The sequence below is a fragment of the Pteronotus mesoamericanus genome, unplaced genomic scaffold (genome assembly GCF_021234165.1).
Source record: "Pteronotus mesoamericanus isolate MK-2021 breed Mesoamerican mustached bat unplaced genomic scaffold, CSHL_Meso_final scaffold_45, whole genome shotgun sequence".
Classification (NCBI taxonomy): domain Eukaryota; kingdom Metazoa; phylum Chordata; class Mammalia; order Chiroptera; family Mormoopidae; genus Pteronotus; species Pteronotus mesoamericanus.
In genome coordinates, this window is record NW_026555317.1 from 3,867,921 (window position 1) to 3,886,406 (window position 18,486).

General features: G+C 38.4%; 1 protein-coding gene across 2 annotated transcripts in view; it reads left to right on the plus strand.

Annotated features, from left to right (window-relative positions):
• Positions 1 to 18,486, plus strand: part of M1AP (meiosis 1 associated protein) — a 70,053-nt gene that overhangs the window by 34,762 nt on the left and 16,805 nt on the right. For both annotated transcript variants that reach the window (XM_054593604.1, XM_054593603.1), the window contains exons 4-6: positions 11,724 to 11,897; positions 15,703 to 15,865; positions 17,058 to 17,199. In XM_054593604.1, the coding sequence (XP_054449579.1) occupies positions 11,724 to 11,897; positions 15,703 to 15,865; positions 17,058 to 17,199 (479 nt within the window). The remainder of the gene's footprint in view (positions 1 to 11,723; positions 11,898 to 15,702; positions 15,866 to 17,057; positions 17,200 to 18,486) is intronic.

An 18,486-nucleotide genomic window follows, 5' to 3' on the forward strand; every position in this document is an offset into this window, starting at 1 on the left:
TCACACACTCTACACTGTCTCAGTTGAAAAGAGCAATAGAGATAACCAACAATTTAAAAGTTGGTTCTTTGAAAAAGCTGATAAGTAGAGAATCCTTTGGTGAAACCAATGAAGGAAAAAGAAGAAAGAAGGCACAAGAAACTATTTATAATTATAAATAACAATTATAACAATTATAAGTGGAGCAGGTTAATGGGTATAAATAAACTAAAAAAGTTTAAAAATTTGACTCAGAAATAAAAAAACCTGAATGTTTCCCATAATATACCAATCCTAGATGGTTTTACAATTAAGTTCTATTAAACTTCCAAGTAGTACATCACTCCAGTCTTATACAAACTCTTTTGTAAATTAAAAAATAAGAAGACAGAAAAAATGCACACTTGCCAAATAGAAAACCAGACAAGGAGAATGTTAGAAAAGAAAATTGCAGGCCAAAACACTCATAAAAATTGATAAAACAATCTTAAATAATCCAGTCATATGTAGAAAGAAAATACAATGCTAAGTAGGATTTATCCCAGGAATGCAAAGTGATTTAGCAATAGAAATGTGTAAATATAATTAATAACATCAACAGATTAAAAGGTGAAAAACATGTTGTCTTAATAGATTAAAAATATAATAAAATTAACATTCATTCACTATTTAAAAGAAGAAAACTCTTAGTAAACTAAGAATAGAAAATAACTTCCTTAACTTGGCAAAGTGTGTTTACCAAAAATCTACAATAAATACAATTCTTAATGGTGAAATATAAAAAATATTGCCTTCAAAAATCAGGACTAAGATATGGATGCCTCATCACCATTTTGATTCAACGTGGTTGTCCTAGTCTAGTAAGATTAAAAAAGTAATAAAGGTATAAAGATTGTAAAGGAAGGAACAAAACTAACATCATTTGAAATATATTTTATTTGACTACATTAATAACTACAAGATCCTACAGAAAAAATATTACAAAGAGTTTAACAAGGTAGCTGGATATAAGATCAACATTAAAAAATCAATAGCATATCTATAATTAGAAACAAACTCTTAGAAAATTTATTTTTTTAAAAATACCTTTTACAATAATAAAATAGTAAAAAATTAGAAATAAATCGTAACAAAAGATGCATAGAATATTCATTGGGAAATGTTTAAAACTTTATTGATTCACCTTAAGGAAGACACAATTATAAGTGGAGCAGGTTAATGGGTATAAATAATATATATGTGTGGCTAAAATATATATCAAGGCTAAAGGTTTGCATTACCAGACAGTAAGATGAGTAATTATGACTATTCTAATTAAGATAGTGTCATATTCAAACAAGAATAGACAAACTATCCAGTCTAGAACAGATTCAAGAGCCCAGAAACAGCCAGCCACATTATAAAAACTTGATATGTGGCTAAGCTGGCATGGCAGAAGAGTGGGAAAAGGATGATCTAGTCATTAAATCATATTAAAATTATGAGTATCCCATATGGGAAAAATGAAATTTGATCACATCACACACTATTCATAATAATATGTCTTAGATAGGTTAGACTTTTTATTTTATTTTATTTTATTCTATTATTGTTGTTCAAGACAATTGTCTCCATTTTCCCACCACTACTCTCTCCCTCCCCACCCACACCTACCTCCCAGCCTCAATCTTACCCCTGTTTGGTTGGTCCGTGGGTCTTTATACATGTTCCTTGATGACCCTTCCCCTTCTTTCTCTAGTTATCCCCCTCCCCTCCCCTCTGGTTACTGTCAGTTTGTTCTTTATTTCAGTTTCTGGTTATATTTTGCTTGCTTGTTTGTTTTGTTGATTAGGTTCTACTTTTAGGTGAGGTCATATAGTATTTGTCTTTCACTGCCTGGCTTATTTCACTTAGCATAATGCTCTCCAGTTCCTTAAATATAAGTCACAGCACCATAAAAGGGGAACCTAGTCCTAGAGGAGAACATAGGTAAGAAAATCTCAGATATTCCACGCAGCAATATTTTCACCAGTACGTCCACTAGAGCAAGGGACATAAACAAATGGGACTTCATCAAAATAAAAAGCTTCTGCATGGCTAAAGATAGATTAAAGACTTATACATGAAAGTAAACCTTTATAATTTTATAAGAAAATAAAGAATAAAAATTTTATGACCAGAGGTAGGAAGGAAGAGGAAGGATTTCCTAAATAAGACACAAAGTTTGCTAATCACAAAATAAAAGATTGATAAGTATGACTACTTTAAAATTAAGAATTTCTGTTCCTCAAAAGACACCATGAAGAAAGTGATAAAGCAAATCATAACTATATATCTAACTATATATATAACCAATAAAGAATTGGTACGCAGAATAAAGAATGCCTGAAATTCAATTTTTTAAGAAACGCTATCTAATTTTGAAATGATCAAAATATCTGAACAGGCATTTCACAGAAGAGGAAATCTAAGTGGCAAATAAACATAAAAAAAATTCTCACCCTCATTAGTAACCAGGGAAATACAAATTAAAACAATGATATACCATTTTATGTCCCCTAGGTTGCAAAAAATTAATGTCTCACAATAGTATTGACAACAGCAAAGCAATGGAAATTCTTATACACTGAAAGAAAGAATGTAAATTTATACACAACTTATCATTTCATTGTAATAACATTCACAATGCCCTATTCCTAGTAATTGCATTCCTAAGGGAATGTCTCCAGAAAGACTTTTACAATATGCACCTGGAGACAAGAATATGATTATTGACATTATTCAAAAAACCAAAAATTAGAAACCACTCAAATGTCCGTTAAATAAAGCATGAATAAATATTATAAGGTATATTTACAAAGTGGAATATTATACAGTTATGAAAATTAATGAACCACAACTACATACAACAGTGTGAATGAATCTTAATATTGAGAAAAAAGCAGATAACCAAGGATATACATTAATAATATAGTACCTCTTGATAATGCTCAAGCAAAACTAAAATAATAAAGGATTTGTTTAAAATAATAAAACTACTTTTTTTTTTGCAATCTGGTTGCTTTCATTTTTGTATTGTTGTTCAGTTAAGGTTGTCCTGCCTTTTTCCCCATTGCTCTCCCCTGCCCTATCCCTCCAACTCCCACAGTCAATCCCTGCCCCAATGTCCAGGCCCATGAGTCCTTTATTTGTTTTCTTTGGCTTGCCCCTTCTCCTTCTTTCTCCCTTTATCCCCCTCCCCACACCCCTCTGGTCACTGTCAGTTTGTTCTTTATTTCCAAAAAACTACTTTTGAAAGAAAAGGAATGATAAAAAAAAAATTGAGTGTAGCAAGGTTTCCCTTGGAGAAGATCAGGGAAAAGCATGCAGATATCTTAGTATGGATGATGCTCTACATCTTAAGTTGAATAAAGGATTCATGAGTGTTCACATGCTGCTGTGCTTCATAGCTTACATATATGTTACACATATTCATTTGCATATAATAAAATTTTATAATAGCCTTCTAAAGATATCTAGGCAATACATATGCCAAAACTAAAAAAGGCCACTGTGGCCAGTGCACTTTAGCATCCAGAGGGCATCTGTCCAGATTGGCAGCAGTCTGCACTCGTTGGGTACGTAAGTCTTTCAACCAGTTACAAATCAGCCTAATGACGCTGTCAACCAGCCTACATCTCTCAGCCTTGTACACAAGGATATCAGGTTCCCTTTCTGAGTGCTCACAAACCATCTGTTTAATATTTTCTCCTAAACTTTGCCAGGGATCGATGTCAAGCTCTTCTGGAAAGATATTTTATCCATATGTGTTCTCAGCAAACACCAAATGTTACCAACCCAAACAGAAGATAAAGATTCATTGCTTCCTAAAGGGTTCCAGGGGGAATAAGGGAGATAACCCTCTTCAATGCTTCATGCTTCAGTGCAGTTTTCAGATTCCACATTTTTTCTCCTTTTAGTATCTTAGAAAATAGACCGGAAAAATACAGCTGTATCTTGAGTTTGTCTTTGATAACTGTATTAAAGTCATTTCCCTGTGGCATTAGAACTAAATTACAACCACTGGTGTATTTATTACCTAAAGATTTTTAACACAGAGAGACATTTATTTCATTAAGAGAAGACTGGTCTCAGAAAAAAAAAAACTCTCCCCTTTTTAAAATTGAATTAAAGAATTCTTTAGAGCTCAATGGAAAATATAAAATTATCTGAAAATTGGAATTTTTAAAAAATTTTCCTCATCCACTTTATCAAGAAATAATTTACATACTGTAAGTTGCATTCATGCAAAGTGTACAATTTAATGAGTTTTGACAGTTGACTATGCCCATAAATCATCCCCACAACCAAGATATTCCCATCACCCCCAAAAGATTCCTTTTGCCCTTTACACTAACTCCATCCCTCCCTCGGTCCCTGGATTATACCACTGATCTGCTTTTTGTTTGTAGATTAGTTTGCATTTTATATAAATGGAATTATACAGTATATTCTTCTTTTGTGTCTGATATTTTCCGTTCAGATTTTGAGATCCATCCATGTTTTTTATATCAGTAGTTAGTGTCTTTTTATTGCTGAGTAGTATTATATTGTATGAATACGCCACATTTTGTTTAACCATTCACCTGTTAATAGACATTTCAGTTGTTTGTTTCCAATTTTTGCCTTTTGTGACTAAAGCTGCTACAACTATTTATGCACAAATCTTTGGAGATATATGTTTTTATTTCTTTTAGGCATTGCTATGTTTATGGTTCATCTTTTACCATTCATTTATTTTCAACCCATTTGATCTTTATACTTAAAATTTATCTCCTATAGATAACATGTAATTGAGTCTGCTTTTTATCTATTCTGTTAATCTCTTCCTTTTATTTGGAGTGTATAGTCCATTCACATTTATCATAACTATTGATATGGTTGAATTTAGGTCTACCATTTTATTTTTTGTTTGTCTTCTCTGGTTTTGGTTCACATTTTCCCTGCTTTCCTGCTTTCTTTCAGGTTATGAAATATTTTTGGAATTCTATTTTAATTTATCTATTATCATTTAGCTATATTTCCTGGCATTATTTTTAGTGGCTTCTCTAGGGATTATGTTACGTATTCTTAACTTGTCACAGTCTACTTAGAGTCAAAATAGCTTTACTTCACATAAAATGTTTAAGACTCAGGATTACAGTACTTCATATAAGTGGGGATTAAAATATATCATTTAACTTTTTTGCAGCCTACCTAGAATTAATATAGTACCATTTCATGTCAAATATAAAAACATTACAACTATATAGGTCCACTTATCCCCTACATGCATACATACACACACACCCCTTTATCCGCTTTATTTTTCTTCATAGTACCTATCATTACCTGCTATTGTTTTCTGTTTTATTTGTTTGTTTATTGCCTGTTCTCTCACTAGAATGTAAGCCACAAAAGCAGAGAATTTGCCATTTTCATTGTTGACACCAAAAAGTGCCTGGCTTATGGAAGACACTACATTAATAATTACTCGAATGACAAATTAAATGAAAGAATAAGTGAATGAACAAATGAAAACAGTATTCTTCCTGAGTTCCAGGAAATACATTTTCTCTCTTTCATGCAGTTCTAGTGCTATCTTAACCCCTCTTGTAGACGGGTCCAGGGAGATGGTCACCACTTGGAAGCCCTGCACTCACTTCTCAGCCGAGTCCACGCTGCCGTAACCAGCACTGCTCCTGCCTCCACCTTTCAAGGGGCTCCTCCTTCTCACCCAGGGAAGCAAATGAAAGGCGAGCTGGACTGCCCCCAAGGTTGTGAACTATTGGAGATGATCCTCATGCCATTGCCGATTTAAGGACTGTGGTTCAATGTCTCTGCATAGCTGTTCCTGAGCAAGTTGTCTGCTATGATTACCTAACCTGGTTGTTAACACCCTATAGCTACTCCTATATTCAGAGAGTAGACAGCACTGACTATAAACTGACGCAGGGAGGCTAAGATACCATAATTCCATAGTTTCTGAGGTTACAGAGCTCTTTGAGAATCTGATAAAAGCTAAGGACCTATCCCCTCCTACCACCCCACCAAAATATATGTATATACATAGAGATGAAATTGTATACCATTTTAGGAGGTTCTAAGAACCCCTGTAACCCATCCATGATGCCCAAGGATAAGCTATATGAGGATCATTTGGAAAGAAACAGGCTGGCCAGTAGGTCAAGACATTTGTGGGACTGTGAAGGACATGCAGGACTGGCCAGGAGCCCCATTTTCCTGGACCTCTACTTCAGACATTCTGTGTCATGAGAGAAATACAGCTATTATATATGAATATACATGTGCTAAAGTATTAAATTCTCCCATTAAAAATTTACCCGTTTCCATTTTGTAACCCTGGTTTTAGGATGACTTCTGAGAAGGACTACTTTAAGCATTACCCAATTTTCAGTGATTAGGCTTTCTTAGTTTTCCTCATTGTTGTGGTCCTTCCAGAAAAGCTCAAAAAGAGCTCATGCTATGCAAAGTAATTCAGACGGAAAAAGTCAAGAGCCATATGATTTCATTCATGTGTGGGATATAAAACTGAAAGCAACAAATGAACAAACATTGCAAACAAAAAACTCATAGACACAGGCAACAGTATGGTGGTTGCCAGGGGGAAGGGGGTTGGGGGGAGGTAGTAAAGGATAAAGGGAGTCAACTATATGGTGACAGGAGATATAGCCTTGGGTAGTAAACGCACAATGCAACATACGTTGATGTATTATAGAATTGTACACTTAAGACCTATATAACTTTATATTTTTAAGATTTTACTTATTTATTTTTAGAGAAAGGGGAAGGAGAGAGGGAGAGAAACATCAATGTGTGGTTGCCTCTTGCGCACTCTCTCCTGGGGACCTGGCCCACAACCCAGACATGTGCCCTGACTGGGAATTGAACCAGTGACCCTTTGGTCCTCAGGCTTACACTCAATCCACTGAGCCATACCAGCCAGGGCTAAAACCTATATAATTTTATTAACCAATGTCACCTCAATAAATTTAATTTTAAAAGATTTTTTTTTTTAAAAAAAAAAAAAAAAAAGGAAGCTATAGCCCTGACTGATATGGATCAGTTGGTTAGGCGTCATCCTGCAAACTGAGATGTCGATGGTTTGATTCTGGATCAGGGCACCTGCCTGGCATGTAGCCTAGTTCACGGTTGGGGTGTGGTAGGCAACCAATCTATGTTTCTCTCCCTCTCTCCCTCCTTTCTCCTCTCTCTAAAAATAAAGAATAAAAAAAAAAATATATAATAAACCAAGAACAAGAAATCTTGTTTCTTGATGGAAATTTAAAATAAGAGATTTTTAAAAAGGGGTGGAGTTTAAATGTTGAAAGGTAAGGTCATGGAAGTCTCCCAGAAAGTACAAAATTGGGGCAGTGGTTGGGGTCGACGGGAACTCAGTGAGGGATCTAACTGCTTGTGGCCACAGGGGGGCAGAGTAAGTCCAAAAACTGAATGCAAGTACTGGCCGCTGCGTCGCTGCAGTGAACCAGGCCTTCCTGGCCTGTCTTCACCACACACTGCCAGCTGCACCCTCACTCCGGTAACCTTTTTCCTTCATACCCTCAATGGGATCTGGCTCATTCAGTGTCCAGTGCCCTGTTCACCAGTCAATGTGGGAGCTGCTCTTCAACATCTGAGAAGTGAGAAGTCTCCTCCCTATTCCCCAGGTTTAGCACATTTAGTTGTAGTGTAGTTGTGAGGAACACAGTACTAAGTGTTGGTGTTCCTGTGTATGTTGGTGGTGGGGAGGAAGCAATCACCACGGGAAGTGACAGGGGAAAGTTTAAAAAAGGAAAACACATTCTTGTCCTATAAAAACAAATAATTTTGTTGATGAGAGTTAAGAAGAAATTGCCATTTGTTGAAACTACCTCATGTCATTCGTAGATAATCGTCTCACTTCTTACGCCTCACTGTAACTGAAATAGGTTGTACTATCCCCACTTTGCCCAAAGTAACATAGCTGAAAACTTCCAAGTCACAATTCAAACCCTGGTATTACCACTACAACCCACCATGTTTCAAAAATTCACAGAAAGAGAATAAAACCCTTCAGGAGAAACCTATTACCAAGTATAATTTACACTGACCAAATAAAGCCCACAGATACCCAGGGGGTGCTGATTAAAACTGAAAAAGGGAGGATATAATTAAACATAGCTTCCTGGACAAAGTCAGCTCTGAGTTGAATTCTGGGGGAGGTGCAGGCTAGAGATTGATAGAGTAATAAAAGCACTAAGGAAGGAAGGAAGTCATGTGGTAAGGAGACAAACTTAGTTGAAGCAGAAGAGTTACAGGAAAAAGTAATGAGAGCCAGGGAGGAGAGAGCAATTGTTTAATTTATTGTTTAACTCAGCAGTCATTTGCTAAGCTTCAGCTCCATGCAAACTACCGGTGGGGGATGGGAGGACTCCTATGAGCCATCACAGAAAAAGGGAAGACTGGGGTACTGGAGGAATAGTGAGTATTACCAGTTGTATAGGATGAGTGAGGGGAGGAAAGATGACAGCAGGAAGGCAAGATGTGCTCTTAAGCAAAGGTAGGATCTGATGAAACCATGTTTTAGAAAATGTAGTTGCAGTAGTACGTAAGTACTGGAGGAGAAGCAATGGAGTCTGAACGGACAGCTAAGAGGTTACTGTTATGATCCAGGCACGAAGGAAGGAATGCTTGAACCACTGACAGAGAAAATGGAAAAGTTGTCCCTTTCTCCTGTTCTGCTTTACACATTAGCTGTTAACGTAGACAATGTGACTGTCCCTAAGAAGCTGCTGAGTCCCTTCTGAGCCTGCAAAACTGCAGGCTTGAACCTGAAGCACAGTGTCTCAATGGAAATTACATGAGAACTTTTTCAGAGAAAGAAGCTCTGCTGTGTGGCTCTCCTAAGAACTTGTAAGTTGAGAACTTGGAAAGAACTTCAGGAATGTTGATGGAGTGCGTGTCTGCAGAGAAGACTGGCACTGTCCCTCATAGAAGCGCCATATTTCAGGCTTGGTTCTTTGCAGGACTGGGTTATTTTGTCAGCACCCTCTCAGAGATAGACTCACCTTATCAAACTCAACACCAAAGTAAAAGTCAGCATATTTTAGAGAGAGAACCGGTACCACCATCATCACCAATACCTGACAAACACATCCTGCCATTGGGGCACGTCATTGAGCCAGCATGCCCTCTCCACTGCACCACTCCAGGATGGGCACTGCCGACATGTGCCCTGTCACTCCCCATTTCTGTGCTCCATTACTGGCCAGCCCTCTCCCCTTCTAAGGGACACATTCATTTTTTTTAATACTCACCTGAGGATATGTTTTTATTGATTTTAAAGAAAAAGGAAAGGAGAGGGAGAGAGAGAGAAACATTGATGTCAGTGAGAAACATCAAACATTGATTGGTTGCCTCCAGTACACACTCGAACCCTCAACCTAGGTATGTTCTCTGACCAGGAATCAAACCAGCAGGCTTTTGTATAGGACAATGCTCCAACCAGAACTGAGCCACCCAGCCAGGGCAGGACATATTCATTCTTTGGATAAGCCAGTACCATCCATAGGCTCCAGCCCAATCTTTCTCTGGTCAGTAAACCATTCTCCTTTCTTAAGGTCACTGTTTTTAATGGACCTCACCACTCTGTGCTGATTTTAAGGTTTAACTACCCGAGGAAGCCCATATTTTTATATCCAAATTTTTGCTGGAAGATAACTTAGTGTTGTGTCCTTATACAGCCCACAGGAGTAGTTTCTACTCTTCTTTCCCTGGGGAGAAAAAATGAAACACGTATTTCTTTTCTCCAAAATCCTGTTGTTTGAACTTTAAGGAATATTATCCTTGCTGCTCAGTTCCATTTCTGTAGCTCTGTATCTGCCTTCTTATGCTTTAATAATTATTTTGCCTCCCTGAAGAGAATCTGTTTGGTCATTTCCATATGTCGTTCAAGGTGAAGCCCAGGCTCATAAAATTAAACTATTTCTTGTCTTGCCTATGGCAAAATAAGATTCACATTATTTAAAAGAAACTTTCCCTTTACTTATGAAGGATGTTTCTTTGACAATGACTTCATATTTATCACTGTAGTCCCCTAAAACCTAATGGGACAGTTGAGGTTTAAGGAAGCATGGTCAAGAACAATGTTCCTTTATAACTGTAATAAACATTTCTTTTTAAAATATATATATAATATTGCTTTATAAATGTCAAATGAGTGCAAAGCATCATATATCTCTGTACCCTATATGGTATTTAATTTTCTATGTAGTACATAATAAATATTACTGCTTAAAGAAATGAATAAAATAACTAATTAGCTAATGAATCCTCACAACACTTCGTGGAAGGTGGTAGAGTTTCTTTCACACATTTCATGAGAGAAATGCATTTGGTGCCTCTTTTCAGCCACAGAGTTAGTCATTAAATACGATGTGAAGTCATCTAAGTCTCCCCTGTGTGGGTACCAACATGCTGGACTGAAGCCCTTTGTTCCCGTGTGGAGAGTCTGCCACCTCTGCATACTTGTCCTCAGGAATGTCGTTCTAGAAATAAACCAGACTTCTCCCTGGGGCCCATGAGTCACACACAGAAGTTAATTCATTGGAGCAACTGGTTTTTCTTAGGCCCTTTGTAGAAGTATTTCAGAGAGCTCCTCATGGTCAGGCAAAAAAAAAAAAAAAAAAAAATGCAGGTTCCTCCTCAGGTTCTTTCCAGCTCTTGCCTCATTTCCTCTCTCTGCTTCCTTCACCACCTTACCCTTGGCTTTTACTGACAACCTTTACCTGCAGACCTAGGCCCCAATTCCTGAGCTAGTGTTGCCTAAATCAGGAAGTAGACCAGCAAAGCCTCCTCACCCACCCACCCAACTCCATTCATTCATATTTGAAATCAAATTATACTCCACCAGACAGAGATTAACATCTCTGTCTTCTTGGCTGCTAATCACACTTGTGAGACTCAGCATGCCAATGACAATCTTACATTATCTGTGTCAGAAGATAGAGCCTGGGAGTTCATCTTTATTTTTCTCTTCATCTTTTTAAATTTTATTTTTTATAACAGAGGTACTAATTTAAGACATTTTCACTGTGAAACAACATAAAGCAGAAGTCCTCCTTATTAACTATTTAACTTGCATTGCTATATTATTTTACTATTGTTTTGTATTCTAGAATGCTTTTTAAATGTAAGAAATAACAATAAAATTCAAATGGTATAGAAATACGAGTGGTAAAAATAGAGTGTATCTCAGAACAGCCCCATTTCCACTACTCTGCACTGTTAACGGTTTGATGGTAGCCTTCCAGACCTTTGTAAAATACACTTACATACATATGTACGTACTTAGGCCAATAGTTTTATTTTTATGTAAATGGGCTTATACTATACATCTGTTCTAAAAATTTATTTACTTCCTATCTTATAGCTTTCCATGTCAGTACATTTATCTTTATCTTGTTAATAGCAGCATAATACTCCATAGTTTGCTTGTGCCATAATTTATTTAAGCATTCCCATATTGTTGAGCAGTTGAATTGTTTCCTGTTTGGGGTTTTGATTATTTGTTATTACAATAATGCTGTACTGAACTTCTTTGCCTGTGCCTCTTTGTGTACTGTCCAAGAATGTCTGTAGGCCAAATATCTAGATGTAGTACTGATGGATCAAAATTTAAGATTTTATATTTTTCTAATTTTACAGCTAAAGAATTAAACACTTTACTCTTTCCCTTTCTTCTGCAGAGAGTCCTTTCCTGGGAACTGACATTGACCTACAGACTATAGACAATGATGTTGTCAGCATGGAGATTTTCTTCAAAGCTTGGCTGCATAACAGTGGAACAGACCAAGAACATGTTCATCTTCTTCTTCCTTCACAGTCTTTCAGCAAGATTTCCAGAACCACAGATAATCCAAGTACACTCTCCTAAAAAAACATATTATATAGGCTTTCATAATCCTAGTCTAGGATTAGGACTCTAGATTGGTGAGTCATCAGAATACAGAGAACTTGAGATTTAAGAATTAAAGGAGAATTGGATGAAGTTGTTCAGTGTAAGCAGAAGGAGTAAGAAAAGAATTTCTAAAGAGTGACCAGTTGGAAAACTGAACATAATTAATCCCAAACAGCAAGGGAGAGTTAGTTTAGAAGCAAAGACTTGGACACCTCTATAGTAGGACAGCAATTACACTACAGAAAATACAGTGAATCATATATTTTTCTCAAGTTGTTAATTTTTAATGCAATAGATATTACTGATATTATAATTTGAGGCATGCTGGCATCTCGACAATATCAACAGGGCCTGTGAGTAAAGGAAAAGAACCAAGACTAAACCAAGACTAAATAGAGGTCTTCTGGCTAGAGAGACATCAAATTGGTAGAAGGGGAGGAAGTAAGTAAAGCAACTACCAAGGCAGACCCCAGAGAGGACATTTAGAGACCCAAGATCATGTTCATAAGGCATGTTCTGGCGATTATGAAAACCAAGAGGTTGATCCAGTGTCTTGGACATAACAGCATGACCCTGGATATTGTTCTGTCTGATAGTGATACTTCATTCAGGTCCTACTAGATGGCAGGAGTTAGGCCATTTCTAGTCTCCATCCCCCTTGAAAATTGTCTCAGGACCCAGGGTGACAAGGGCCTGCATATGGCCCCATCAGTGCAGTCAGCCACACTGAGTTTGGAAAAGCTGACTCCTTAAGGCTCTGCTCCAAAGGGAAAGACTAAGGTGTGTCTTTGGGAGTTGGCATTCACTGAGAAAAATGGGTAGACTCCTGGCACCAAAGGGAAAGATACACCTTGGTCCTCTCTTTCTGGGGATAATCCTTGGGTCTTTACCCATCACCCTTATTCCAACCTAGGGCCTGGGATGCCTTTGACAACTTACCTGAATTTTTTTCTTTTTCTGTCCTTCCTTTGAGTGTAAAAATCTTCCCAGGACCTCCTTTCCAAAACTTTTATCTAAGAGTAGCAGTACCAATTGCTCCCTATCCCATGCTCTGGAATTCACTTCTTATCTACTTCCCCCTAGACACTATGTTAACTTCTTTCCTTGCATCATCCCATTTCATCTTCACACAACATCATGAGGCAGGTAATGTTACCATATGTCATTAAATCTAAGATGCAATCAATAGTAACATGCACTATTATTTTATGTACCACTGAGAAATAAAAACACTGTCAATTAAACATGACACATGCTTTCTTATCACTTAAAAATATTATCCTTACTTAAAGAGTTTGTTAGGTTAGAGTAGTATGTAAGGGTTAAGAGTGTGTGCCTGGCCGGTGGCAGTTGTAAGACACATATAGAGATCCTAGTATGTGGGGGGAAAAATGTATCTTAGCATCGATTAAATACCATGTCATCCCTGTTTTACAGATGAGAAAACCGAGACTTACAGAAATTAAACATTTCCCCAGGGCTGCACAGAAAACTAATAGCAGAGCCAGAATTTGAAACTGGGCAATTCCAGAGCCCACTCTTACCCTTAGGATTAGAAGTCTGTATTTTTCACATTTGACCACTCTTAGCCCAGAAGACATTCATCAAACCCAAGTCTATCTGCCCCCAGAGCTGGGGCCCATACCCACTGTGCAGCCCGCCTCATGGTGTATAATTCTAAACGAAGACTAGAGATTCGCTTTTCTCATTTGGAGAGCGGGGAGCCTCAAAAAATTAGGAAAGGCTGATTGCAAGAGTCAGCCCTTGGTAGTGTTGCACAGCATTTGCCCATTGTACTCTTGAGAATTTCCCTGCTTTGCCCGCTCTCTTTCTGTGGCTTTCAGCACCAGGATTAGATCCTAAACATTTACCTTTATCTGCAACCATTTTTCAGCAATTCATGGATCTTCATCGTGCGTGGTAGAACTTAAATCCACACTCATCAGCTCTTCTGCTGGGGAGGACTTCACTGGAATTCAGATGCTCAGACATACTTGGAATGAGGTCTGGGGAAAGTAGACCTCCTGTTGTAATCCTTTGTTTTAAAAAACTGATATATTTCCACACACATGGATTTCTAAAAATGTGGCTCATTACAAAAAAAAAGAAAGAAACCAAACAAAACCCCTGTGCTCTCTTACTCTAGAATTTTTTGAGCACTGCCCATCAGATATTCACTGTGACTTCTCCTTGTAAGGTTCTCCACCCTACACCAGCTGCTTCAGTAGCTGCCTAGGGCCCTTCACCTCATCTATAGATGCTTCCCTCAGAGGCCTCCTTGTGATGGATAGAGTGCACAGTCAGCTTCAGATGAGTGTCCTTTCTCATTTCTTGGGTTCGGGGTCTGCCACCTCTGCAGGTTCTGAACGGTAAGAAGCATACCTTGTCCTAGACCCAGGTCCTGCTAAAACAGCTTTCCCAGCCTTGGAAAACTGCTGAGATTACTGTTCCCATAGTTCTCAGCCCTGGCTGCAATAAAATCACATGAGGATCTTTTTTTTAAATACCAGCATCCTATGGCTTCATTTCCAGAGATCCCAATTTGATCAGTGTGAGGTAGGGTCCAGACATCGGTATCTTTTAAAAGTTTCCTAGGTGATTTTTAATTCAATCAGAGTTGGGAACCTCAGCCAGATGAATACAGCTGTACAGTCCTAAAACCCAGGGACCCAACAATGAAGTCAAGCACACAGGAATAAGGAGAAGCTGAAGCCTTAGGCAAAGTCCCTCCTACTGAGTTTCTGGGCTCTGGGACACACCAGAGGCACCTCACCCAACATTAATGTCTGATGGCTGAGCCCAGGAGGGCCAGCTGGACCTGGCATCTGCTCTAGCATCCTATTTTTTTTCTACATTATTTTTACTTTTGTTTCTACCTCATGTTGCAGTTAGTATAGTCATTTCATAAATCACTAACACCAACTACTAACCTTCTCACAAGGACTCAACATTTGTATATCCACAGGTTTGTTAACAGTAGTCGAACCTGGTATAAATTTTATTGAAAAACTTTGTAATAGCAAGGATTCAAGCTTAGTGCAAAAGAGCATGATACCTTGTGTCATGTGAATAGACCTGCTGGAGCAGAAGCTTCATACGAGAGAGTAATACCTTGATGAGTAACTTATACCTAGTTGAAATCCTCTCAAAAATGTGGTCTGGTATCACAGTGATGTTCCAAGGGTCAGAAGGTTCTATACTTTGGTTTCTTTGGGGAATTTAAAAGTAAACTATTTCAGGAACTTATTCCTCCCCCACCTCCAAATGTCCCTAGAAGAGCCCGCAGAGGAACAGTGGTTGTCAGCTGACTGCCTGACTTCTGCTTTCCTGCTCTTCTTTCATTAGACCTGCAGCCTTGCAAAGCTTAGCCACAGGGAAGCAGCAGAGGCAAGATTTCCTTCTCTGATTGCCAAAGGGCCTCTGCGTATTGTAGGGTTAGCTGCCTCCTCCACAGAGGACACATATTCCTCTCAGACTGGATCACAAGCCAGATCTTGCACTATCGGGCAACTGCTCAGTGAGCCCAGCAGTAAAACAAGTAAAAATCACGTCAGACCCAGAAAATGTTACCTGTCAATACTGAGCAATACTGTAGGTTTCAGAGCCTCCCTAAACCAATCATATTTCCCTCTTTCCACTCTCCTGTCTGCTCCCAGCTCTTACTTGCCTGGTGAGGGTGCAATGAGTGGCAGATGTTGTCTCTGAATTGCATAGCCTGAGGTAACTTGTGATGAAAATCCTTCCCTCAACGCTGTTTTTGATTGTAGTGTGCCTGAAATGTGATCTCCAAGAGAGACTTCTCAGCCCATCCCTGCTCCCCGGCACAGCTGATGGTTCCTTGAAAATAGATGACCCCAAAGGAGACTTCAGCACACTCTACCAGATGGCCTCCCAGTCATCATCCTCTTATTACAAGCTCCGGGTGATCAAGTAGGGCCCATGGGAAGCTCCCCAATCCATGCAAACACTGATTCTTACAGGTCTATGGTTAGAAAGTCTAGGGATAGAGTACCTCCCCAAGTGTCAGGCAGGCGGGAGTCAGGTCCAAAGCAGCACCTACAGATATGGGCAGGAAAGAGCACAGTCAGGCTCAGCACAGGGAGACAAATGAGCAGAGGGTGAAGACGTGCCTCAGTAGGACATTGAGGGCTGAATGAGGATTGGAAATCTACAAAGTCTCCGAATGCAGAGACCTACTATGTTTAGGCATCAGGACAGAGATCTCTGGCCTTCAGGGAGCAAGTGGTACATAGGATCTTCCCCGCCCTCCCATTTCTCCAAGTCAGTGACTTTCAACCTTTTTATCCCATTCAGTGGACAATAAACTAATTACTAAAATTCTGTGGCACACCAAAAATAGATTTTTGGCTGATCTGACTAAAAAATAGATATTATTCATTCACATTGGACAACTATTTTGTATTGGTTGTTGTCATTTTTTTATTTACAGCCTAAGGGAAAAAAATGTCAGTGCCTCTGACTAAATAGTCAGATATCGCATGTTTTAAGAATTCTTGCAATACACTGGTTGAAAATCACTGCTCTGAGAACTAGATTCCTGCTTCCAAGGGAACCAAGTCCAAGATAGAATTAGCAATTATGGCAAAGACCATTTTTTTTACTGCTTCCTAGTTCCTACCACAATGCCCATTGCACAGGTATTTGAGCAAGCGTGTCCAAGGGTTTGTGACCATGGATGCTGCTAGGAACCTTCTTAAATACGTCCTCTTCTTAGATGCATCCTCTGTCAACACATCACCACAAAAGGGCCAGGAATGGGATGCAGATGGTTAGCATACTATTATGTTATATGGTTACTATAGCAGGGGTATTATGGGAGTGTCCCCAAGTACATCGCTTGGCATGGAATGAGCTCAGAAGAAATACTCATCAGAGTCTTGAGCCTTCATGATGGCTGCTTCATTCATTGATTAACAGGCTTTGAGAATGTGCTATGTGGCCAATACCTTGCTAGGTACTGGCCATACAAAGATGAATAATTCACAGTCCCTAACCTAAAGGATTTCATAATGGGGTCTTATACTTAACTGAATTTTAGTGCATTTGTGTCGATGTTCTAGATATCATTGAGGAAGCTTTCCCTGCCATTGTCTCTTCCCAGGGCTCTGAAATCCAGTGGGATCTGCGAATCAGTTACATATGGACTTCCATTCATCCTCAGACCTACAAGCTGCTGGCAGCTGGACTGGGATGAGCTGGAGAAAAATCAGCAGCATTTCCATGCTTTGTGTCACAGCTTGCTGGTGAGTATCTGTTCCCAGGTGAGGAAGAGGAAGAATGTTAAAGTACCAACCACAGAAAAGTAGTTAGTTGAATCCTGCCCTGATTCCAAGCCTGTCGCAATCCTCAAGAGGACAGGAAAAAACAAGAAATACTCTGAAATGTGGATTAACTATGACTTGCCTTTGTTGGTTTCACGTTATAGAGAATAATTATTGAATTCAATTATATGATACTAAACTTTAAAATCCCCATTTTTTACATTTATTCAATAATTACAGCAGAGAATTTTCCATAAATAACTATATTTTAAAATTTATTTTCTTCCTAATACTGTGCTAGACATTACAGTTCATTTCAATGAAGAACACCTAGTCAGTGCCAAACATCATGTTAAGCCCTAGATATTTAACGGTCAACATAATACATGTTATCTTTGGCCTCAAGAAACTTACTCTCTAATAGAAGACACAGAATTAAGCATATATGTTCCTAATTGTGAGAAGTTTATGAAGGAAAAGAAATAGCTGCTATTAGAGAGCCTCTCTGTGCAAGTGACATTTAAACTGAGACCTGCCAGATAAGTGGAATTAGCCAGGTAAATGGTGTCAGGAAGAGCACTCCAGGTGCGGTGAAAAGGATGTGCAAAGACCCCAAGGCTAGAAAGAGCTGAGAGAATAATCAAGAATAAAAAAGCCAGCCCTGGCTGGGTAGCTCCATTGGTTAGAACACTGTCTCAATATACCAAAGTTGCTGGTTCTGTCCCTGGTCAGAGCACAAGCAGGAAGCAACCAATGAATAAATGAATAAATAAGTGGAACAACAAGTCAATGTTTCTCCCCTCCCACTTCTTCCTTCTCTCTCTAAAATCAATTTTTTTAATGTTTTTAAAAAGAAAAAATAAAAAGGTGATTGTGACTGAAACAAAGAGAGTGAGGTGAGAGAATCAATCACAAGATAGAAAGGACAACTGATTGGGGGTCAAATCATGCCAAGTTTTGTAGGCCACATTAAAGACTTTGGACTTTAAGTACCAAAAAAAAAGGTCATGATAAATGAATCATCTAGGTTTGTTTTTTTTTTAATTACTTGGGCCAAAATTTGGAAAAGAATGAGCAGAGGCAAGAATAGACAGAAGAAAATGAGGCAGAGGAGCATTTCAGTCATCTAGGCAAGAGATGATGGTGGTTTTGACCCCAATGCTGGAAGTCAAGATGAGAAAGGTAAAAGGATGAAAGAAATATTTTAAAGAAAGAGTCATAACTTGATAAAGGATTGGGTGTGGGGAGCAAGGAAGAAGAAAATATCAA